The following is a 25370-nucleotide window of genomic DNA, read 5'->3' on the forward strand; positions in this document are numbered from 1 at the left end:
CTACCTCGGGGATAAAAGCAAACACACGCCCCCAAATAAAGGCTTTTTGTGTTCGAGCAGTCTGGGCCTCGTAACTGCTCCGGCTCGCGGGCCGCGGATATGCTACAGTGGCGACGAGCCAGGTTACAACCCCCTCGGTGAAGAAAGACCCAGAATCTACAGCCACGGAAGGAACCTTGCCGACAATAAGCACGGCTCATCATATGCTCCCTGCCTTCAACGAAGATACAGATAAGTGGAAGCCGTACCTCACTAAGGCAGATGCCTACTTTGAAGCTAACGAAATCATCGATTCGGCCAGGAAGAGAGCACTGCTCATTGCAGCGTTGAGCACGCAAACAGTTCAAATATTAGCTGGGAAGGTTGCACCACGAGCCCCAAATGCTTTGAGCTTCGAGGAAGTTGTCGAGGTGCTGAACGAGTACTATGATCCAAAGCGGCATGAAATAATGGAGAGCTTTAAGTTTTTTCATCGTTGCCAGATGGAAGGGGAGTCTGTCACGCAGTTTCTAGTAGAAATATGCCGCATAGCCGATAACTGCAACTTTGGCAATGCCTTAGATCGGATGCCGAGGGACAGAATTGTGTGCAGTGTTCGGTCAACGGCCCTTCAGAAACAACTGCTGGCGAAAGCTGACCTCACGCTACCTGAGGCTGAAGCGCTGGCTATTTCAGCTGAAGCTGCCGAAAAAGATGCTATGAGGATGTCCTCAGAGCCAAAGTCTCTGTTTAAGTTGCAGGTGGCTCGAAAAATGCCTTCAGAGGGAAACAGAAAGGCTGAAGAAAATATGGAATGTGGAAGATGTGGCAGCTCAAAGCACAATGATGCCTGATGGGGATGGGCAAATGCGCGGTGCTATCATTGTGGACGTCGGGGACACATTGCTAAGAAATGTGGAAGCTGCTCTAACCGTGGAAATCTAAATGCCAGAGCTATGCACGCCAACACACTGACTATAACGGAAACCACACCAGAGGACGAATGCGGGGACGAAGTCAATCTTTAGAATTTGGTGTCGCAGCGGAAAAATTTCCTTGCGACCCCAATCTGCCGCTCATTTATACGGGGTGGGGTTCAAGTACCCATGGAAGTCGACACTGGATCCCCAGTGTGCCATCTCTCGGACGCTGCACAGGAAGAATCGGAACCATTGGTCTTCTCTGAAGCCGTCACGAGTGAAGTTGTCTTGCTACGCAGGCCGGTTACCTGTGCTGGGCGACCTGACACTACCTGTGGGATTCAAACACGTGCTTGGGGAGTGCTGCCTGACCATGCTCGACTGCGAACGACCAAGCTTATGAGGAAGGGACTTGCTCGTGCTGCTGGGCAACGCGGGCGCTCCGGTGCTTCATGTGACGCCAGCTTACGAAGCCAAAAAGGCCAGCGAGGTGGACCCCGACAAGGTTCAAGCAATATTCACGGATTACAAGGACATCTTCACCACAAAACTTGGCCTAATGAAGGGTCCCCCAGCGAGCCTGCATCTCAAAGATGGAGCGGTACCCAAGTTTTGTAAGGCGAGATCTCTTCCTTATGCTCTACGTGATAAGGTATCTTTAGAGCTCGAATGACTCGTGTCCCTTGGCGTTTTATCGCCAGTCAGTTATTCGGATTGGGCCATGCCCATAGTACCCGCACTAAAGAAAGACGGCTCGGTGCGCATTTGTGGAGACTTTAGTTACATCGAATCCTGTGTGCGTAGTCGAACAGTATCAGATTCCCGTAATCGAGGATATTTTCGCCGTTTTAAGCGGTGGTGAATGTTTCAGCCCTCTCGACTTGCGAGACGCTTATAGTCAGGTGCCTCTAGACGAAGCCTCGCGCAAGCTGTGCGTAATCAATACGCACAAAGTCTGCCCCCTTGATTTTCCAGAGAAAGATTGACATGATTATCGGCGATTTGCCCTGTGTTCAAGCCTACCTTGACGATGTAATCGTGTCTGAGAAGAAAGGCGATAACGGAGAGCGATTGAGAGTAGTTTTAGAGCGTTTCCAGGAGCACGGTGTCAAGTTGCAATACGACAAATGCAAATTTCGGCAATCGGCAGTAATATACCTCGCACATTGCATTGATAGTGAGGGCCTCCATCCAATAGAAAACAACGTTGAAGCTATCACACGCACACCTGACCTGCGGAATGTGACAGAACTGCAGTCATTTATTGGAATGTTGACATTTTATGCGAAATTTTTGCTGAACATGTCAATGCCGCTAGCACCGCTGTATCAGCTATTGGAAAAGAACGCGCGGTGGCAGTGGAAATAGCCGCAAGAGGCTGCCTTTAATGAAGCTAAAGAAAGTCTGCAAAATGCTCAAATTCTTGTGCATTTGGACCCCACAAAGGAACTCAAGCTTGAGTGCGATGCATCATCGCTCGGAGTCGGAGCAGTTCTTTTTCACTCTGTCAACAATGTTCATATAACTATGGGTTTTCGTTCAAGGATGCTGACCCAAGCGGAGAGGAACTACTCGCAGTTAGAACCATGAAGCGTTGGCACTGGTCTTCGTCGTAACCAAATTCCGGGACTATCTTCTAGGTTGTGAGTTCACGTTGGTAACGGACCATCAACCGCTTCTGGGCCTACTTAAAGCCCCTCCATCGCGTCTACTGCCGCTTTTTTAAGTACCGCCATCTATTGTTCGACGACGACGCCCACTTCCGGTTCCGGAGCTTCCGGAAGGAAGTTCTTGAGCCACTTCCTTCCGTTTTTTCCTTCCATCTTGTTTCTGTGCACGCATGTGCACACGCGAGAAAGCTCATATTTGCTTCTCCGTTTCGCAAGTGTTGTTGTTTAGAGGTTCGTCGTAAACTGCCTGCCGCCGAGCGAGTTTTCACTCGGTGTTTCTGCGTCGCGAGGGCATGGGCGGGCATCAGGCGGGCATGGGGCAGGTGCATCAACCGGAAAAGCAGCAGAAACATCATGGCGGCACTTCGGCTTCCGCTATGCGGGGAACCGGTGTAAAGGGAGAGGGGGCGGACGAGTTGGCGCTACTTAACCTAGCCGGCGGAAAACGCATGGAGGGGCTTTAGGCCTACTGAGACCTGACCGGCAGACACTGACCATGGCAGCTGCACGAATTCAGCGCTGGGCACTGTACCTTGGAATACAAGCTGCAGTATGTTCCTGGCAAACAGCTTCTCAACTCTGACGCTCTTAGTAGACTGCCACAGCAGGCCACTGTAGTGTCGAAGGTCGACACTAGGTGACTTTAGTTATGTTCAACTGTCATCAAGAGATGGCGCCACCTCTGACATATATAAATACGACTGTCACCGGAATAAAAGAGTTCTTGTGTGGCATGGGTTGAGTGTGTTCGTTGTCCTCAGTCGCGCCGTGTTGCCGACACTACAATCTGGCGACGAGGGTGGGACCCCAGCTACCGACGACTGAGCCGTTGGCCGCCGCCGCTACCTCAACCGGTGAAGTCAAAGACCGTGGCGTGCCCTCCAAGCAAGAAGCAGCAGCGACGAGTCTCCCAGACGTATACGACGCGGCCCGCGAGATTCTGGAACGACATTTCACCGGCGCGCGCAACATTCGCCTAGAACGACATCACTTCCGAGAGCGCCGTCAGCTACATGGTGAGTCCATCCCCGACTTCGCCCTCGCGCTTCGTGAACTGGCAGCCTCTTGCGATTTCGCCGAGCAAGCCAACGATAATATGTGCGATCAGTTCGTTACCGGAGTTGCATCCCCGCAGTTGCGATCACGGTTGCTCTTGGAAGGTGACACGTTGACGTTCGACCGTGCCGTTGAAATTGCGCTACTCAGCGAGCGAGCCCAGCTGCAGTCGGAAGCTTTTTCTAATTCCGTTGAGCGCATCACACGCCAACATCCACGTCAGTATGACGCTTCCGAACAAAACACGCGCGATAGTCGCCGGTACAGCAACGAGGCACGCCCCCTTTATCAGAGCCGCCCTAGCTTGCCGCACGCTCGTCAAACGAGCTCGCCATCTTCAGATACCAACGCTGCCAATGTTCAGTACAGCAAAAATACGCAGGCTTGTGGTAATTGCGGCACACGTCACTGTGAACCGACGGCATGCCCCGCTCGCGGTAGAACCTGCTTCGCATGCGGCCGCCGTGGCCACTTTATGCGAGTGTGTCGTAGCTCACGCAGAGGACAACGCCCGACTCACATCCAAGAAGTAGTTCCTGAACAAGATGCATCAGATGTCATTAGCCTACTCACTGTTCACGAAGACAAGCGCAAGGGCGTCTACATTGATGTCGTAGTCACGCCAGTCGCCTCGAGCTCAGAACCGCGCGTTGCTAAGTTCTTGGTCGACACGGGATCAGCTGTGTCAATTATACGGGAACAAGAATTTCGAAACATGTTTGAAGGGGTTCAGTTGACCAGCTCTGCCCTTACATTGTTGGACTTCCAACGCCGGAAGATCCCCGTACTGGGCCAGTTTAAAGCAAGCATCTCGTTTAAAAGGGAAACAGCCGTGATAGCCATTCATGTCACCCCGGAGGAACTTCTCTTCTGGGTCTGGACGCGGTGCAAGCTTTAGGACTGCACATTGTGGGCGCGCAGCTACGCTGCCTGTGCACGGCTGCCGAAGCTTCAGAGTCCATGAGTCAGAAAACAGCAACATCTGCGCATACGGGCGGCGCAGTTCCTGCAAGCCCGCCGAAGTTCGATATGCCACCTCTGTTATGGGCTAAGTTTTCACATTTGTTTTCACCGGGCCTTGGCCTGGCCAAAGGCGTCCAGCATCAGGTCAAAATGAAGCCGTCAGTCCCTCCAGTGGTGCAGAAGCTGAGACGCCTCCCACTTTCCCTGCGCAAGCCAGTTAGCGACCAGCTTCAGCGGCTCCTCTCCGATGATGTAATTGAAAGGGCTAACGCCTCTGAATGGATCTCTCCTATAGTTGTCGTCCGCAAGAAAGATGACAGCATCCGCCTATGCGTTGACCTCAGAGAGCCCAACAAAGCAATTGTATAGTTGATAGCTTTCCCCTGCCTCATACGGAAGAGCTGCTGCACTCTCTTAATGGTGCACGTTACTTCTCAAAGCTCGACTTGGCCTCTGCATATTACCAAGTTACCCTTCATCCTGACAGCAGAGACCTTACGGCTTTCATTACGCACGACGGCCTTTTCCGGTTTAAAAGAGTGTGCTTCGGATTGGCGTCTGCTCCAGCCGCATTTCAGCAACTCATGACTGCAATCCTGCATGGTTGCAAGGGGGTCCTCTGCTACATAGACGATATCATCATCTTCGGCAGGACAGAGTCAGAGCATGTGAGAAACCTGGAGCAAGTTCTGCTGCGCATCTCCGAAGCTGGACTCAAACTCAATGATAAGTGCATCTTTAATGCATCAGAGCTATCATTTCTTGGCCATCATGTCAGCGCAGAAGGAATAGCACCCCTTCAAGCAAAAGTTGACGCAATTGTACATGCTTCCACCCCCACAGATGTAGGCATGCTGCGTTCATTTCTTGGTCTTGTGGAGTATTATGCCAAGTTTATTCCCAACCTTGCCGAAGAGGTAGAACCTATGCGTAGGCTACTTCGCAAGGACGTTCATTTTGAATGGGATCTTGCTGCTGAACAAAGCTTTACAAAGGTAAAGGAACTTCTTGCATCGAGAAGAGTTCTGCGAATGTTCGACCCAGCGCTCCCAGTTATTGTAGCCACAGACGCGTCTGCATATGGCCTGGGTGCAGTACTGCAACAAGTTGACGGTCCATCCATTCGAACCGTTGCATTCGCATCACGAACCTTAACAGAGACAGAACGGAAGTACTCGACAGGAGAACGCGAGGCCCTGGCCTGCCTATGGGCATGCGAGAAATGGCACATTTACCTCTGGGGACAATCATTCACTTTGGTAACAGATCACCAGGCCCTCGTATCCTTGCTGTCAACACAAAGCACAGGACAACGACCACTTCGCATTGCAAGGTGGACTGCTCGGTTGCTGCGTTACAACTTCGTTGTACAGTTCCGGCGTGGGGAACACAACAGCCACCAGAGACACAGCTGAAGCTGAGCCTCCGGAATATGTCCTCGCACTCGAAAATTTGGATGAAGGTGTGGTCTCAACACAGGAACTGAAAGATCTGACAGCCGTTGATCCGACATTGGCGGCAGTGCAACGTTACGTTTCGCGGGGTTGGCCACAAAGCAAGACAAAAGTACAGCCCGATTTCGCACCCTATTATGAACGTAGGCTAGAATTGTCCTTGGCCCATGATCTCGTATACTGGGGAAATCGAGCCATAATACCAAGAGGTGCTAGACAGCGGTTCTTGCAACTCCTTCACAAAACGCACCAAGGACCATCGGCTATGAAAACAGTAGCACGCTCCTTAGTTTGGTGGCCAGGACTTGACCGCGACATAGAGCAGTGCGCGGCTAACTGTGGCATTTGCGTAGCCAATTTCCCTATGCCAGCTGCTGCACCTCCTGTAAAGTGGCCTGAGACACAGGAGAAGTGGTCTCGGATCCATATTGATTTCACAGGACCTATCGCCGGGAAGATGCTATTAGTGGTAGCAGACGTGTACTCCGAATGGATCAAAGCAATTCCCATGAAGCATGCAAACATGGAAAGCACAATAAGGGCTCTGAGAAGCATATTTTCCCGCTTTGGTGTGCCGCGTACAATAGTCTCAGACAACGGCCCACAGTTCACGAGTAAAGAGTTTGCCACATTTACAGCAAATAACAACATTGCTCATCTCTTCACAGCGCCTTTACATCCACAATCCAATGGAGCTGCGGCAAGGGCGGTGAGAACTATAAAGGATGGTCTACAGAAAATAAAGGACGGAGATCTGGATGAAAAGATAGCAAGGCTACTGCTCAATTACAGAAGAACGCCTACCAAGACTGAGAAATCTCCCTCTGAAATGCTACTCGGGTATCAAATAAGATCGCGTCTTGACACCTGCTTCCCCGTGAATGTTGCCGGTCAAAATCGGGAAAACGACGACTGGACACCTCCAGCGGACAGCAGCGTGTACGTCCGCAATTACGGATAAGGGGAGAAATGGATTTCAGGTCGTGTCAAGTCGGCGCCAGGAGCGCGGATGGTAACCGTAGAGACTCCCGGTGCCATTGTTTGGCGGCATGTGGATCAAGTGCGCCGTTGCCTGGATTCGTCATCAATGTTTCCAGTCGCCGATACGACTGCTCGTGGTCGAGGGCCTACCCAGACGCCAGGTCCAAGCACGGCCTTTAATGAAACTCTGCCTTCGGAAACGGTCACCCCGGAGAATCCTCCATCTACTGATCAAGTTGCGGAAGATAACACACAACCACACCACTCTCCTCTTCCAACTACCTCCAGTCTGGCCGAAGCTCCGCAGCAAGTCCTGCGTCGGTTGACGAGGCTGCGCAAGCCAGTGCAGCGATTTCATTTTTGAGGAAAGGGCAGTGTTGTGGCTGCGTCACACCTGAGTACTGTGCATGCACAGTATGGTTCTTCTGTCCTCCTCTTCCCCCTTCTTTTCTACCTCGGGGATAAAAGCAAACACACACCCTCAAATAAAGGCTTTTTGTGTTCGAGCAGTCTAGGCCTCCTAACTGCTCTGGCTCGCGGATATCCTACAGTTTCAATGATGCCTTGCAATTATCTAAATAGTTCTCGCATGTTCTATAGGTTAAAATTTTTAAATTTTTATATGCAGTGTTTTGGCACCACTTGCTGGTTACCGTGGGTAGTCATGTTTCTCAAGGGAAGATGGCCAGTTTCACGTACCATCGATAGTACTTTGCCACCATTTACAAGAGCTATCAATTTCATGGAAGGTTGAATTTGCTGATATAGTTCACAAATCTTTCATGTATAAAACGTATATTCTGAGAAGTGTTTACGCAGCGCATTTTCACGTTTTTGTACATCTCCCACAGTTTTGTAACGAATTTTCTCCGTAAATAATATTCTCCACATTACAATGAACACCATCGTCATTTATGAAAGGAAACACGCGAGTGCGTGGCCTGTGCTCTGCAGCGGCTGCCTACAGCTCCGTCAACCGACAGCTAACGAAATTTCCGCAAGCTAACAAAAGCACGCCATGTTTTGGCGTCATCTATTGCACACAAAATAACGAGTCATGGCCGGTGGACAAGCGCTGTTAGATTACGCTGCCTCTCTGCTTGAACCACGGGTGATGCCTGCAGCTGTGCACCATGCTTGACTTGTTGGCAGCAGACAACGCGCTGCAGGCATTGCCCGCTGTTCGAGCAGAGAGGCAGCGTAATCTAACAGTGCTTGTCCACCGGCCATGACCCGTTATTCTGTTTGCCAATAGATGACGCCAAAAGCGGATGTGCTTTCGTTAAATGTCGGTTGACGGAGCTGTAGGCAGCCGCTGCATACCGCAGGCCACGCGCTCGCGTGTTCTCTTTCATAAACGACAACAGTGTGCATTGGTCGAAAGAAGGAAAAGGGCTCGTTATTCTTTGTTACACACAACTTTAATGAAAGCCAACAGATAATCAGGCTAAGGAAAGTGTAGGCGATGTTATCTGCAGTAATTAGGATATAAAGGTGAAAAAATTAAAGACAGCTTGCTGCCGGCAGAGTGAACCGGCAACCTTCGAATAATGCATGCACAGATACACTCGATAAAGTGGACGGGAAGACGACCGTGGCCGTAGCTCAATTGGTAGAGCATCGGGTGCGTTATTTGAATGTTGCAGGTTCGGTCCCTATCGGTTGCTTTTCGTCCACTTTAATATCATAATTACTACAGACAACGTCCCCCACACTTTTCTTGTTCTCATTAAGGTCGTGTCCACTGGTGTGACACAAAGAGAATTTCTTTCTCTGTAAACTGGTACTACGCACATGAGTATGATTCATGTTGTGCTAATAGCAAAAAAATTAAGGGGGATGCTTAGAACTTCGTGAGGACGTGAAGGCGAAGGCCTAGTTGAACCCATAGCGATGTGCAATGTTCTAAAACAGTGCGTACTTGGCAGGGCCATCACCGCAAGATTGGTGTGGAGCATGCGCCTCACCCTTCTTTATGCCCCTACTGCACTGCTGCTCCCACGAATGCCGCAAAGAACGCACAGCTCGCACACTCACATGCCTGTTTTTTGTTTTTATTGCGATAGCAATTATATGAACACTCTCGGCTGATTTTCACCGTTGCCGTCGTGCCCCGGAAAAGTATATGTATGTATATACATAAAAAAAATCACAAAGAAAAATAAAGCAGAAGAAAAAAATTCTGAAGTACCCAACCGCGGATTCGAACCAGCAACCCCTCGCTCCCCAGCGCGCTGCGTTAGACAACTCAACCACACTCCATGTATGTGATGGCAAAATAACGGCGAGCTATTTATATACACCATGTACAGCTAGTGGTAAGCAAATCTCGGAGGAGCATGAGCGTGTTTTCTATGATGCAACGCTCCTAATCTTTTTTTCAATTTGAAAACTGCCCTTGAGAAGTGCACGATAAAGTGGCCCTTTTCTGTACCCACTCGTGATGTGGAAGGAAAAAAAAAACAAAAACAAAGAACACCGGGCACACCTCGCATCAGACGCCCCCATGCGGCTGTAGACGCAAGGGGTCACTCCACGTGCCACAGTTTAAAAGAAAAAGAAATATCTAAGAGCGTCCGATTCTCCATTGCCGACACTTGCAGACGAAGCGCTCCTAATTTTCTTTCAATTCGAATACTGCCCTTGAGATGCGCACAACCAAGTGGCCATTTTCTGTACCCACTCGTGATTTGGAAGGAAAAAAGAAAAGACATAGAACACCAGGCACACCTTGCATCAGACGCCCCCTGTGGCAGGAAACGCAAGGGGTCACCCATGCACCGCAGTTTAAAAGAAGAATAAATATCTAAGAGCGTCTAAATTCTAAATTTCCCTACTTATTTTAACCGCCAGTTTCACGGCTAATCCCCCGTAGTGGAAAAGAGCCAAGATTGAAGTGTCAAGCAAGCAAGCAAGCAAGCGTCTGATTCTCCACTGTTGACACTTGCAGCACGTTGCTCAAGCACATAGGCGTAACAACTGTGACAGTTGTTAGTTCACGCTTGCATGACTGTGCGTTCCTTTAGGGTGTCCTTATTTGTGCTTCGGCGGCGCGCTGCAAGTATCGAGCTGCTTCTGGTTCTTCGTGTGACATTTCTATTTCTTGCTGTTGCATTCATTGCCTTGCCCTTGCGGCGAAACTGTGACTTTTTTTACTCACAAGAACGCCACGAAGATGAAGTGGATGCGACGCTTGTGTGCTCACGTGATATTTTTTGTACCTCGCATGACCTTGGAACTGAAATCTAAGGCTTGAACCAAGCGCCTGTTTTCCCAGAGAAAGGAAAGTTCGCAAACAAGCACAGATCCCTAAGTGTTTGAAAATTTTAAAGTGCCTGCATGGTGAGCAGAAATGTGAAACAGAATGCAATGTGGCTTTCTTTCTGCGGGAACTGCAGAGCGAAGGCTACCTTGGTGGAATGTCAAGTCCTGCCAGAGCAGTTGTGAACACTGATTGCGGCTCAGGTTCCACCTGCAATGCCTAGTGCATTATGCCACCACTGCACCGAGAAGCAAAACAGTTTGCTCTCACAGTGAAGCTCGTCTTCTGAAAAGGAAATGTTGCTTTTCCAGCATGCCCAGTAATCTCTTTACTTCCCATTAATAGTTCCAGAGATTAACCAAAATTCATAACTGGGCCTTGTGACAGGTGGGCAGCCTCTTCTTGGGTGAAGAACAACACCTCCAAGCGAGTAGGAATGGGACAAATGTGGAAGCACACCTGCGACGAACAAGTGTGCCATGGCAAAGAAGCATTTACATTCTCTCCCTGAGCAGTGCCACGAAGAGATGGTGCCCTGCCTTCCAAATGGTGTCAGTGATATGACGCGGCAATTCTCCTTGCATTTTGATCATCGACTGTGTTACGTCCCTAGTAACGAACATGTATAACACGAGTGCCTCCTTGCATGTCAAACCTCATTTATGCTGACATGTCCCATAGGTCGACGAAAAAATATCGCTGGATGAACAGGGACACGACTGTAGCGCCTGTGTTGTGTCCTCTTCCCGTGTCCCTGTTCACACAGCGCTATTTTTTCGTCTATGTACCAACAAGTCATAGGCGCAACTTGTAACGAACGCACAAAGTAGCTAGTCTTATGGCGTGACTTCTCCCCAGTCCGACTCATCATAAACAGTCTTCCAATAAGCTCGGCCCGCTCGAACAAATGATCGTTTGGAAGACGTGCGACGACAACCTTTCAGGCTCATTTTCTTTGCGCTGTGCATAAATGATTGTCACGTCTCGTCGCACGAAGCCGAGACACCACAAAACCGCACTCGCGTCCGTTTGGGCAGCCTTCAGAAAAACAATGCCCAGTGAGCCAGGCCGAAATAGTTGAGATGGCGAGCCTTGGCAGCAGCAGAAAGGCAGCGGTAGATGACATTGGTTGTTTGGCGAGCGTGCACTTGAGGCCTAGTCCCAGTGGTAAGCCTAAGCGTATTTACAAACTCTCGAGAGCCCGAGAGGCTTGGTGGTGTAAAGAGGCCCCAGTTAAGTATCTCACCTTTGCAATCGCGAATGACAGAGGGAAACGAGCTTGGTCGCACCGGCGGCAGCACAGAAATCAATCACGGCTCCTCAGAAATACACACCGAAGAGAACCACACCATCATTACCACTGACGTAAACAGCAACGACATAGGCGCACCAACGCCTAGCCCAAGTGCGGCATTCCTAGAAAGCCGCAAAGTGCAAAATCCTACTGCTTTATACACTGGTTTAAAGGAAATTTTAAGATGCTGACTTTATTTTGACTCAACAGCGGATTGCCCTCAATTATAAAGAAGCTAGCTACGGCACTGCGGCCTGCAATAAACTTCCTCCCCGAGTATTTTCAGCGTTTTCAGTAGTTTCCAAATTCATGTGCGAAGGGAAAAGTAGGCCGCCGTGAGTAGTAACGGGTAACGATCACCTTGCTGGATGTCGAAGCCAGGTGCGTATTCCGCTACATATGCTTTCCAGGCATGGATGCTTGTCGTTGCCTTGAACGAAGACTTTGTGATTGTGTTTTGCGACGACGTCTTTCGATCGTTCAAAGAAAGCTTCGTGCTATCGTTCTACCAGCTGATTTGTGCTGTTGCTTTTCTGCCTGTGTCAAGACAGTCCCACAACATCTCGTGCTGCGAAGTCGCAATCACACTTGTCTAGAGCGTCCAGTCGGCCGTTTCAGCTGCCGTCTTTTGCAGAAATATGCAAAGACCGACGCCGTAATGATAGCAAGCATAGTCATACCGCATGCTAGGTCCTTGTGCTATAATTCAAGCATGAACAGAAGCTCGTAGCTAAGTTGTGGTAGCAGCTGCGGGCGACACCAGCATCCACAGCCGCGCGTTCGATCGCTTTAGACAAGTGTGACTCCGACTGTACTAAAGGAATTCACCTGATGTGAGTTTTGTGCCGAGTTATCTCACGGCCAGCTGGGAGATATGTATGGTGTAAACAAAGTTGTGCAAGGCTGTTTTGGATCCGCGCCACCTTGTATGTTTGCACATATCAACATTGCTGAAATCTGATTCCTACAAAGTGTTTGGAAGGAGTGAACACAATGAACGCGTTGTGCCAGAGCGTCCAGAATGTGACGAGAGCGCCGAATTCGAGCATTTTCAAGCAGCGCGCAGTTTAGGGGCCGGTCTTGTAACCATTATTTTGCTAAGCGCACATGAAAGTTGAAACTGTCGAGCGCATCGGGCGAGTAAGTGACACGACAGCCGAGTCTCCGGGCGGACAAGTGCCGTCAGGTTTATTGGCAGCCCTTATTTAATCCAGTACATGCCGCGCTGCCATCTGTCAGTACTCTTGTACACTACATCAATCATACAGCCATCTAGTGGTACTGCCGTACACTACATCCCCCCCACGGTAAACTTGAATCAAACACATGCACCAAAACTCATGGTCCAAAAGAAGACTATGTTCACAGGTCGAGTCTTTTCGGCCTGCGGATCCTCCTGCCATACCGCGACCGTGGGGCGCGTCGCGTAGAAGCAGAACCCTGAGGTTCCTCTGCAGTGGAGGAGCTTTCCCGAGGCGACGCTGTTTGCTGGTCTTGTGCTGCTTGATCAGCTCCAGGTGTTGTAGTTGTCTCGGGCTGATCCGCCACAGGGGTTCCAGGTGGGTTGGCAGTGGGGGTTCCCGTCGTTGGCACCAGGTGCATTCAGTTACGCTGAAGTACACCCGTCGGAGTCTCCACCACGTAGGAGCGCGGGCGTAGAGCTGGCCCTAAGACGGTTGCTGGGGAGTTGACATTTCGCACCCAGACCCGCTCTCCGGCCTGAAGAGGCCGCAAGGTGTGAGCTGCATGCCTTTGGTTGAAGTCTGACGCTTGGCGCCTCCGGTTGTCTAGGTCATGTTGAGTGATTGTGACCGAAGGAGGCCAGGCAGGCTCCAGCAGGTGTGACGTCTTCGGCAGCGGGGTCTGTAGGCGCCTGCCCATGAGCAGCTGGGCAGGACTCACTCCATTTACTCCAGGTGTGTCCTGGTATGCCAAAAGTGCCATGTAGGGATCATCCGCCTTCCGCAACAGGTCTTTGACTGTCCTCGCCATCCGTTCCACCTCCCCATTCGACTGTGGAAAATAGGGGCTGCTGGTGACGTGGCAGAAGTCGTAGGACTTGGCGAAGGTGGAGAACACTTTCGCAGCAAATTGAGGACCGTTGGTGCTGCGCACCAGTCTCGGAATCCCATGGCGTGCGAAAACGCTCTTGACGGCTTTGATGACCGCAAGTGCTGTGGTTGAACGTAGACTGATGACTTCCGGGAAGCGTGACTGGTAATCCACCAGAAGAACAAAGTCTTGGCCGTTGAGATGAAAAAGATCGATGCCGACCTCTTCCCAGGGCCGACTTGGAGTGGCTGAGGGCAGCGTGGGCTCCGAACGCTGCACCCTGGTTTCGGCACACGTGTGGCAGTTAGACACCATTTTTTCTATCTGGTTGTTATTGCCCGGCCACCAGACCGACTCCCGAGCTAAAGCTTTGCATCTGTTGATGCCTTGATGCCCGTCCTGGAGAAGCTCGAGCATGTGGCGCTGAAGGGCAGACGGCACGAGGATGTGGGACCCTTTCAGAAGCAGTCCCTTGCAGACGCTGAGGCCTCCTTGGTACTGCCAGTACTACTTCACATGGAGAGGCAAGTGGGACTGCCGAGGCCAGCCGTTGGCGCAGTACTGAAGCAGCAGGCTGCACTCGCCGTCGTTGGCTTAGGCCTGGCGCAGGTGCTCGAGCTGCGACGAGACGATGTCTGGGAAGGAGTGGATGACCTCTTGGGCAAAGAGCTCTACTTGATTCACCCGGTTGGATGAAGGGGAGTCCAGCGGTGCGCGCCAAAGCGTATCGGCTGTTGCCAGCAGCTTCCCCGGTACGTAGAGTACTTGGTACTGGAAATGCATGAGCTTCAAGTGAAACCGCTGGATCCGTGGTGGCAGTAGGTCAACATCCATGGAACCCAAGAGCGCCACTAGCGGTTGATGGTCCGTCTCGAGGAAGAACTGAAGTCCACAGACGTATTCCTCGAACTTTTGCACCGCCCAGCTGGCCGCCAAAGCTTCTTTTTCTGTTTGGCTGTACAGGCGTTTGGTGCATGTGAGGGAGCGCGGTGCGAAGGCGACGGCTCAACGCTCACCGGACAGCTGTTCTTGGAGAAGTACTGCCCCGAGACCATAGGAGCCGGCGTCAGCTGAGATCGTGGTCTTGTACGTGGTGTTGTAGCGAGCCACGCAGAGGTCTGAGCACAGTAGCTTCTTCAGTTCGGAGAAGGCAGACTGCTGCGCCGGGCCCCAAGTCCAGGCAGAGTTCTTGAGTAGCAGTGCTCGGATCAGCGCAGTCACCTCCGAAACGTGCGGTAAGAAGCGTCCGATGTGGTTCACGAGGCCTAGCAGGCAACGGACCCCTGCGACATCTTCGGGTGGATGCATGGCTTGGATCGCTGCAACCTTGTCTGGGTCTGGAGAAATTCCTTCCGCGCTGACCACGACGCCAAGGAACTTGACACTTGAAGTTGCAAACGAGCATTTGTTGCGGTTGAGTGTGACTCCTGCCTTTGCTAGCCGGTCCATGACTTGTCAGAGACGGCGGTCATGCTCGGAGCGTGTCTTCCCAAAGACTAGGATGTCGTCAATCATGTTCACTACACCCGCTTGGCCTTCGAGGATCCGGGACATCTGCCGCTGGAAGTATTCTGGTGCAAACGTGATCCCAAACGGCAGCCGGAGAAAACAATAGCGTCCAAACGGGGTTATAAATGTGGTCAATTCTTGAGACTCTGGGGACAGCTTGACCTGGTGGAAGCTTGACGTGGCGTCTAGCTTGGAGAAAACTGTAGCCTCTCCAAGCAATCCAAGGCATTGTTCCACTGTAGGGAGCACGTGACGCTCTCGAAGAATCACCTTATTGAGATGAGTCAAGTCCACGCACAGCCGATAGCTGCCCGAGACCTTGGGGACGACAACCAGCCCAGCACACCAGTCAGTGGGTGTGTCCACTCGACGAATCACGCCCTCCGCTTCAAGCTTGTCTAGCTCAGTCTTGACGACGTCGCGGAGAGGGAGTGGAATGCGCCGGGCCACGCTCAACGAGAAAGGCGTAGCATTGGGTTGCAGCCTGATAGTGTAGGCTTTGGGGAGCGTCCCAAGCCCTCGGAAGAGACTGGGATCGAGACAAAAGTCGCCAGTGGGCTGTGAAGTCCTCGCGACTTCATCGACAAACGTGCAGACGCCCAAGGCTTGAATTGCCGGGAAGCCTAGCAGCGGGACCGTCTTGGCTGCTAGGACGTAGAGAAGCTGCTTGGTTGACTTTTTGTGCCACGACAGGGTAGCGGCGTAAGTGCCTATGACCGGCAGAATGTTGTTGCCTGGGCCTTTCAGCTCGCTCTTGGGGTCTTGAAGCTTCGACGGGACGCCGGAAAACGTACTGGGTACAACTGAAACTTCGGCGCCGGAGTCCACCTTGAAGGAAAGTGGGCGGCCATCGACGAGTACCTCGACGAACTTCGCGTTCGGGCGCTCTCCCGCAACTGCATGCTACTCGATGGAGCTGGCCGAAGGCTTCCGTGTGTGCTTCCCGTTTACGTGCTTCTTTTTGCGGCACACGTTCTCGAAATGGCCACTCTTGCGACAAAAGTTGCACGACGCACTGCGAGTGGGACAGTCGGCGCGAGGGTGTGACGCTCGTCCGCAGAATGGGCACAGCTGTTGCGTTGTCTTATCAGCTGGCGCTTGCTTTCCCTTGCGAAGGCGAGCGCCGTCAACGGCGAACGAAGATGCCTCTGCCGAGCTCTGCACTCGTTACCTGCGTCTTCATGCTGACGAATGTATGTCAGCGCTTCGTGTAGCGTCATTTTCGGGTTCCGACAGAGCTTGTCCGAGAGTTCGTGGTTTAGCAGGCCCATGAGAAAACGGTCTCGGACGAGCCGCTCTTCGACGTCGGGCGACGGATAGTTGCAGGACTTGACCATTGTCCGGAGCGCCGTAAAAAATGCGTCAGCCGTTTCATTTGGTTGCTGCGTACGGCGGTGGAAGCGCGCTGACTCGTACAGCTCGTTTGGTGGGTGCACGAAGTGGTCGGTGAAAGCCTTCTTCACGGTGGCGACGTCTTTCATATCTGCCTCGCCTAGCGTGGTCGACGCGAGGACAACCCTGGCTTGCGGGCCCATACAGTAAAGCATGGAGCGCACTTGTACCTCTGCCGGAACGACGTAAAGTCCGGTAGCGAACGAGAAGTCCTCGAACTGCAGCAACCATGTTGGCCATGAGCTGGGGTTGTCTAAGTCGAACGGCGACGGTGGACGCAGCTGGGCCATGCCTTGCAAGAACGGAGCGGCCGATGTCCCGGTGGAGCCCTCAACACCGGTAGCCGTCAAGGCAGAGCAGTGGCGGCGGCGGGGCCGTGTCACGAGGATGCAAGCACGGGATCAGTGAAGATGAATCCCGCCCACTTCTGACACCATGTCGAGCGCATCGGGCGAGTAAGTGACACGACAGCCGAGTCTCCGGGCGGACAAGTGCCATCAGGTTTATTGGCAGCCCTTATTATTGAATCCAGTACATGCCGCGCTGCCATCTGTCAGTACTCTTGTACACTACATAAATCATACAGCCATCTAGTGGTACTGCCGTACACTGCAGAAACGTCGAGTCGTGAAAATGTTTCTGGGAGTGGATTAGATGGCAGGAATGCAACAACTACAGTATAATATGCTATCCCGCAGGGGCGTCTGCGCAAGCAGGAGTTTGGTGTGCAGCGACACCACGGACCCGAGCTAACGGGGGGTTTCGACCCCTCCCACGCCTCGCCATGCGTAGCTTTGCCGTGTCCGGGGAAAAGGGGATCGATCCTGGAGGTTGAGCCGACGCAGGGTGACTGGCCCCCCGGCAGAGGCAACACACCCCTTTGGCCCCGGCTTCATGTAGGCGGCACCCCTGAGCTGATAGTCGCCTTTTCCTATCCCTACTCTCTCTACCCACACCTTCGTCTTTCTCTCTTCCTTTTAGGCTTTCCTGTCCTCTCCTATCTTCTATAGTCGGATACAGCCACGGCTGGTCTGGAGGTGCGCGCTCGCTCCCTTCCCTACGGCCTGAGCAGCCACCGGAAGTACAATGGAATTTTTTCTATACAGTCACGACGGCGCGCTCCGCGTGAGGGCGTCGCGAGCCAACCCCCCAAAGCATGTTGCGCCGCATGCGCTTCGTATTGTAAACTGGCTGTGCCCGGCCAATTTCTCGTGCTAATACTGATACTAATAATTATTAGTATCATTATCTAATAATTATTAGATAATAATAATTATTCCAGTTGTAGGAAGCAGTGAAGGAAGTACAGGTGTGTGTGGGGACAGTCTGCCTTTCTCGGCACTTGGCAAAGAAAGATGCACACGCAGCGCTACTAGCAACAACGATCCTTATTTTTATGATACAGGGTATGGAAAAAAAATAATCTGGAGAATTTCCTGCGCACTGCAAGTGGCGGCATGTGCATCATTTCTTTCAAAGATGGAACGCTTTGAAATCGCGAGTATGATGATAAAACGAATCATGCTGATTTATTCAGAACGGCTTCCAGTAGATTAGTTAGAATTGTCCGGTGGCGATGCCAAATGACTGATGCATGAAGTTACTTCATGAATCCTGGGATCGTCGACCGGTCGCGTCATTCGGGAAAGTAATTTGCTGCCGTATGCACCGCATTTGGATATATGTGTCGCAGTGAGTTTTCCCGTTGTATTTTTCGTGTTCGTGCCTGCCTGCTTTTGCGAAGGGACCTTTGTGTGTGCTTGGTCTTCTGGTGCAGCGTTCGCACAGCGCGCACATGGTGTACTGTTGTGTGCCATTTTGCAAGTCGCGGTCTGGAAAGACTGCCGCCGTGTTATTTCACCAACTCCCTGGTGATGCGGAACTATGCGCAAAGTGGCAGAAAAACATTTCCCGGGAAAATCTCGTGATTAATGATAAGTCTCCCTCCACTGTCGTTTGCCGCAAGCATTTTCTTTTGAGTGACCATGTCAGTCGATGCAACATTAAAGAACATGCGCCTGGCGCGGTGCTAACCGTATTTGAAGGATATCCATCGTACCTGGTGCCCCTGCAAAGAAACCACGCAAAAAATCAAAAGCTCGAGACTGCTCCTTCAAGCAAGCCGACGAAACGAAATTATTATTATTATTATTATTATTATTATTATTATTATTATTATTATTATTATTATTATTATTCCTGCTTTGTTATTTTAAAGTACAGCGACGGCCGGCATGTGCATTTGAAGTAAACGTTTCCTAAACAATTTTTTCCCATAGAATAAGTTTTGCGTCATTTCTTACGCCGGTCGGTGAGGATCATGCGGCCGAGCCTTCTGAGTACGACGCACGTTCGCACGTGTGCGCCAAATGCAATATTCATCCTCTTACTTATTCTTGAAGTTACAGAAAACTAAAAAAAAAGGCTTTGTTATAACCGCGTCAGTGCTCTGCCGAGCAACAGAAGCGGGCATATGAGTAGCCTGCGCCACCCCTTCTGAAAAGCGGAATTTACCAGAGTCGTCATATATACTTGCTACTAATTGTTTCTATCGCATTGGTACCGTGCAGTAACTTCAGAAACGGCCACGGTATGTCTGAAGCCAAGGACTCCCTGCGCGCGGCGCAACGGCCGGGAGCGGGTTGGCTCGGAGCCCCCCCACGAAGTTGCGGCCATAGGTAGAGACAGCCCCCCGTGCACAGGCCGTAAAGGAAGGAGCGAGCGCGTGCCTCCAGACCGGCTGTGATACAACTTTAGAAGTCAGCGGCATTTCCTCCTCAAAGGCGGATGAACACAAGCCTGCAACAATGGGCGCGCACTCGGGACTGACGTCATGAGCGGGACGACCGGTGACTCCGCCTTCGGAGAACATCGGCACGTGCATGAGCGGGACTATTTCTTTAGTCGCGGAGGCGATCGGCTACCGCACTTCGGTCGTCTGGGCGGGGCCTCTCCTGGCTTCTTAAGTTGTATCTGACTGTAGTTACTTCCAATTTTCTTGGTGGCAAGGGTTCACCTTGTGTGGCTATCCAACAAACCATATAGCGGTATAGTAACCGCATACTGCTGGCGTTGTGCAGACTTGTCCACATGTTCTGCCACGTCCCCTTGTTGGGCTCCGTGGTGGGTGGTAGGTGCCGTTACCGAAAAATCCACAGCTGACGTGTGCTAAGTGTGGCACAACCGGTCACAGTGCTGATGACTGCAGTCATGACGATCCTCTGTGCAAACTGCGACGGTAGTCACCCCGCATACTCCAGAGCGTGCCCAGCCTAGAAGAAATAAAAAAAGAAAAAGAAATAATTACTATAAAAGTTAAGGAGAATATCACATTCAGGGAAGCAAGACAACGGATCTCGTCATCATTCGCACTGAAAAACCTTTTGCCGAAGTGGTGCAACGAGGGGCGGCACCACAAAGGCCCCTGACAGTTGCCTGGACCACGCCTAGCGTGCTGAGGCTAACGCCACTAGCCCCTATGGTGAGAGCAGCCAGCGCTGCCCTGCCCACATTCAACCTGTCCACACCAGTGGCCTTCACAAGCTCTGGCAGCAGCCAGGGCGATCACGAGGGCAAAGGGGTCTTGTCGACCTCCAGCTCGGTGAGGACAAAGACTTCGTCGACCAAGGTGAAATCTAATGGCGAATTCTACTGGGAGATCCAAAGCGGCCGCCGAAATCCTGGAGCGAGCACAATCTGCCAGTGGAACACGTGAATGCTCCACGTGAGGTCACTCCGGAAGTTGTTTATGCATACGTCACGTAACTGGTTCCGGAAATGATTTCTTCTTCTGCTCTCTACATTTCCATGGCAACTTTGGTCACCACTGCAAAGCGCGCATTTCGACCACGCAGTCGCGGAAAGCAGGGATACCGTTTTCTTGTGTTACGCTGACAAATATGGACGAGCACATGGAAATCTCTCTGGCTGTTCGTCGGCTGCTGCTGGGGGTTCTTACGAATGGTGGGGATGAGTTCAGAGGTAAGTGCCACGTACTTCACACTGATCCTAAATTCTGCACGAAATGATAATAAGTTCCGCGCCGTAACCTGCATCCGTCCATTTAAAGCGTCGGGATATGCGAAGAGGAACACGACGCGCGTCATGTCTTTCCTCTAGCCTGGCCGTTAATTCTCGCAGGGCGAGCGGGTAACGCGGTCGACAGCCAGGCGAGCGTCGGAGAGCTATTTTTAGGGCCACTTTGTCGTGCGTGTCTCGAGGACAGTTTTCAAATTGAAAGAACATTAGGAGTGTTACGTCTGCAAGTGTCGACAATGGAGAATCAGACGCTCTTACATAATTCTTGTATATATATATATATATATATATATATATATATATATATATATATATATATATATACTCGCTATAGCTTAGAGCAAGAAGCAGACCAGCAGCTTGTCTAGCAGAGTTGAACGACACCATTTTTGGAATATAAACAAGTGCACAGGGTGATCAGGCACCACCTCAGAAAGCACTGAAGAGAACCGTGTTGCCCAACTACACCGGAAATAATGGCATTGCTTCGGCGGAGTTCCAGCGAAATTCACCTCTGCAAGACGGAGCAACGCGGAACGCTTTGTTGCGGAGTAGGTTGCTCTTAATCTGCCGGTGGAAAATGCGAACTTGCTCCAAATCGACCAGTGGAACGCAGATTCTCAGCCGCGGAGCAAGAAAACTTGCTCCAGCTCGACCAGTGGAATTCGCCATAAGCGACGCACAGATCGCTCTGGGGAGCGGGCGTCCAGTGCCTCACAAGAGGCCATGGACACCAGTTCAAGCCAAATGGCGCAGGAGGCGCCGAAGGAGCGGCGAGCTTCTCTCGACCGCTCCAAAAAAGACAAAACACCAATTACAGGGCCTCACAAAGGCCCCGTAAAGTGAACCAATCTCAGTCTTCTTCACGCAAAGCACTTTTTCCTTTATTCCGTCATGGACAAAATCATACAATGGAACGTAAGAGGTCTACTTAGAAATCTAGATGACGTCCAAGAACTTCTGAGTAAGTTCAACGCGAAAGTGCTGTGTGTGCAAGAAACCCACCTAACTTCCAAACAGACGGACTTCCTCTGGCAATGCATTACTTTCCGAAAAGACCGCGAGGATGCTGTCATATCATCTGGCAGTGTGGCCATTATAGCTGATAGAAGTATAGCATGCCAGCATTTGAAGCTCCAGACGGCCCTTGAGGTAGTGGCCATTTGAGCTGTACATTTTAAGAAACTCATTACCATATGCTCCGTGTATATACCACCACACATCAGCTACACAGACGCGATTTAGAGACATTAATAGATGAACTCCCAGAGCCCTTTTAGGGGCGAAGCTCCTTAGGGTGTGGGTCGTTCCCTCCTCTGTAGTAGTATTAGTATGTAGCCACGTCTAGTTTATGAATTGCTCACTAGATGGTGTTGTGTGTCCATACGTGAGACGCCAAAGCTTGTCGTTCAGGCTGCTACCTCTAGTTTATGAATTGCTCAATAGATGGCATTGTGTGCATATGTCCTTGGAAATAATATTAGTAGATGGTGTTAGTGGTTTTTCCTATACGTTGATGATTAAAGATGATAGATGGCGCTGTTATAATAAGAAAAGGCGCTTTCTCTTTCGCTCGTCGCCGGATGGAAGCAGACAAGGCGCTCGCTCTTGGCGCGCTTTCTCTTTCGCTCGGGAGCGGACACTTTCCCTGCATTTTACCGATCGCAAAGCGGTGATAATGAAGGGACCACGTAAACCAACAGTACAACAAAAGTTTGATGTTTAATATATACACGGTGTTTCACACTCTTTATATGATGTACTGGGCAAATTTCACGGACGAGTTTCACGGTTTACCGATGATTCCCTCCGGAGCTTCACCCCACTCATCATCATTCACCCCGTGGATATGCTGTGATTTTTTGATTCCAGGTGATTTTATAGCACACAGTGTCCTGGGGGTTGATCCTTGCTGTGATGCCCGAGAACGTCTCATTGAACAGCTTCTTTTTTCGTCTAGTTTATGTCTTTGAAATATAAAAGAGCCTGCGTATTTCAGCCTCGCAAACAACTCGTACTCCTCCGTAGATCTTAGCATTTCATCACCGTCCCTTTTACCTGTTTTCAAGTGGAATGTTCTTAAAAACCCTTATGGAAGTGACCACTTCCCAATCATCCTGAGTACGCCGAACAAAGGCCAACTACCCCCGCAGGTTCCTCGATGAAAGGTTGACTCAGCTGATTGGGAACAGTACCGAACTCTTACACACATGACATGGGCTGAGATGTCCGCTCTGACAATAGATGACGCTCTCATGTATTTTACAGCTTTTATACTTGATGCCACATTTAAATGTATTACTCAAACAAGTGGCATTGGTTCCAAGCGGCGAGTGCCATGGTGGAGCAATGCATGTAGGAAAGCACAGATGAATCGGAATAAAGCGTGGGCATTGCTTCGTGATTCCCCAACAGCAGAAAACCTGCAACATTTCAAGCAGTTCAAATCGCAGGCAAGGAGAACGTGTCGACAAGCTAGATCAGAGAGCTGAACAAAGTTCATATCGAGTATCAATTCGTACACAGATAAGGGAAAAGTGTGGAATAAAGTAAAGAAAAGTAAGGTGGTGGTCCCACTCCAGTGTAGTTTCTTTTTCAGCCACCAGAAGACGCCACCAAGTCACGTGTGGAAAAAAGGAAGGAAAAAGCACTCTCCGCCGTCACAGCATGCGACGGCGGAGAGCCTGTCCTTGCTACAACTAATCCATTCTTTTCAGGGGCGCCGCTGCTTCCACAATCTCCTTTGAAACGCTTCAAATGTGCGTGATGCCCCCCCTTCCACCCCCCACCCCCCCCCCAAAAAAAAAAGCGCGGCCCAGAGAGCCTTTGCATTCCAGTGCAACTCTCCAGAAAAGAGGTGCCTCTCTCTCTCCTGAAAACGTATGACCAGAGTCCTTCGTATAACTATTTACAAGAGAGCGGTTAGGCGCTGAGCCACGTTGCCGCAAGGGTTGCTGGATGGTTCGGTTTCTGAACAGACTCTTTCTCTCCCTCCCTAAAAAAAGAGTAGAAGACCGTTCATTTGTAGAGTAACTTGTTGAGAAAGTTCGTCAGTGGCCATGAACACCGTCAGTGTTGGGTCGCATGGAACAGCCCCGACCTTATGCACGTGCATAGTAACTAGAGATTTTTCCACTGTCACCAGCTTTAGTTCTACTGTAAATGTAGTGCAGGTGTCGCACATGGTTCGGTTGATATTTATGTTGCTACATTCAGAAGCTATCCAGAAAGCTGATTGTTCTTAGCTTTCCTGATTGTCTAGGATTAGCTTGATTATCATGCTTACTGCTGCTACAATGACACACACATGTTATACATATTATGTGGCCCATGTATATTTATTTTGCCAGGCAACTACTTCGGGATCCGATGAGTTAAGCTGCTCCACTCTTCTGCGCCGTTGAACAGTATTTGTGCTCTCCTTCTCCATGGCTAAACCACACTGGCAAACGCCAGTCAGAGGCGCTATAAAGCGGCTCCAGCGCAGTGTTAGACGGCGACTGCACAGCAAAGGCGAATAGCTGCGCGCGCGCCTGCGCCAGTACGTCTACCTCGGCAGCGACGTCACTCTGGAAAGCGCAGACCGGCAGCAGCGAGTCGCGCGCGGCAGCGGCGGAGTGCGCGGGAGGTGCTGTCTCCGATGCGCCAGCTGTGTGACATCATTGATTGTCGCGCATGCGCAGCACGGCTCTTGAGGAGCCACGCGAAACTGGCTCGACTAGGCCAGTGTAGCTAACGCTACAAAAGGGTTCCTTTACTCCCTGGGATCTTTGTCACTGCCATGTGCTAGCAACGTGGTGTCACAGAACTTTGGCATGCGTGAGCATCGTTTGCAGTGTGCCGCGAGGTGACCTGCTCCTTGCAATCGTTGGCTAGCGTATGTCTGCTCCAGGAGAGATTCATTAATACAGTGTGCTGTCTACCCTATCTATTTTTTATCTCAGGTTAGGAGAATACTGTACACAACCTTCTTGGCACATTGTACAAAGGGGTCATGGTGATTTGTTGAGCACGTTTTCTTTGTTCTGCTATTAGCTCACTGCTTTGCAGAGTATCTCAAGCATATGATGTGCTGAAAACAAAACACTGACACCATATTTTTGCCCTACTTTCTTTATAAGGTGCAAAATGCCGTGCGAGTACGAAGTAGTTGCCACTTTGCAGAAGTCAGCCTTTCCTTTTTCTTTGGCGGTGCGTGTGTCCTTGATTTCTTTTAAAAGCTTTTCACTGGTTCCTAGGAGCATGCTTTGGTGATAGGCACTGTCTTTGAATCTTTTAAACTGATTGTTATGGCTATGCTCTAGAGCAGGGGTCTCAAACATGTGGCTCGCGGGCTGTGTGCTTTCGCTTGCAGCCTACGGCTTCACATGGAATAAAGTTTTGTGACTTTGCTAAATCGTACTCGCATTATTTTCTCGCCTATTGCAATTCATAGAGCTTTGTTCAGGTAACCTACAGAGATGGGACTGGTCTCAAGCATTTTTCTTTGTGAGGCACCGCCTGCGGTCACTATGAGTTGGAACAACACTGTGGAATGAAAATGCTATATTTCAGAATCGGCGTACAGATTTTAGTCATTGTGGAAATCAGCATTGATGGGTTTCTTGAAACCTGACTTCAAATGCCCTTCAGAAATGACCCATATATGGGATATGGGAAAGCCGTTCTTTCAAATCAAGTGGCAATATTAGGCGACATTTTGTTTAAAAATTCTCTCCACCCCCACCATGAGATACTCCCACCGTCTTCACTGTCCCGGTCCTTGTGGGACTAAATTTCGTGACTGCAGGCCGCTAGCTG

The 25370-nt window shown here is 50.7% G+C and overlaps 2 protein-coding genes across 5 annotated transcripts in view; one reads left to right on the forward strand and one right to left on the reverse strand.

Annotated features, from left to right (window-relative positions):
• Window positions 1-11753, reverse strand: part of LOC119388329 (protein Mo25) — a 211655-nt gene extending 199902 nt beyond the window's left edge. For 2 of the 4 annotated variants that reach the window (XM_037656035.2, XM_037656032.2), the window contains exon 1: window positions 11532-11753. The gene's annotated coding sequence lies outside the window, so the exon portion shown is untranslated. The remainder of the gene's footprint in view (window positions 1-11531) is intronic. The other 2 variants (XM_037656033.2, XM_037656036.2) reach the window with 2 other exon arrangements.
• A 97-nt stretch (window positions 11754-11850) lies between these two features.
• LOC119386315 (uncharacterized) overlaps window positions 11851-25370 on the forward strand; it is a 70503-nt gene continuing 56983 nt past the window's right edge. Inside the window, exon 1 of the mRNA XM_037653639.2 lies at window positions 11851-11960. Within this exon, the coding sequence (XP_037509567.2) occupies window positions 11948-11960 (13 nt within the window). The 5' untranslated portion in view covers window positions 11851-11947. The remainder of the gene's footprint in view (window positions 11961-25370) is intronic.

The sequence above is a fragment of the Rhipicephalus sanguineus genome, chromosome 3 (assembly GCF_013339695.2).
Source record: "Rhipicephalus sanguineus isolate Rsan-2018 chromosome 3, BIME_Rsan_1.4, whole genome shotgun sequence".
NCBI classification, from domain to species: domain Eukaryota; kingdom Metazoa; phylum Arthropoda; class Arachnida; order Ixodida; family Ixodidae; genus Rhipicephalus; species Rhipicephalus sanguineus.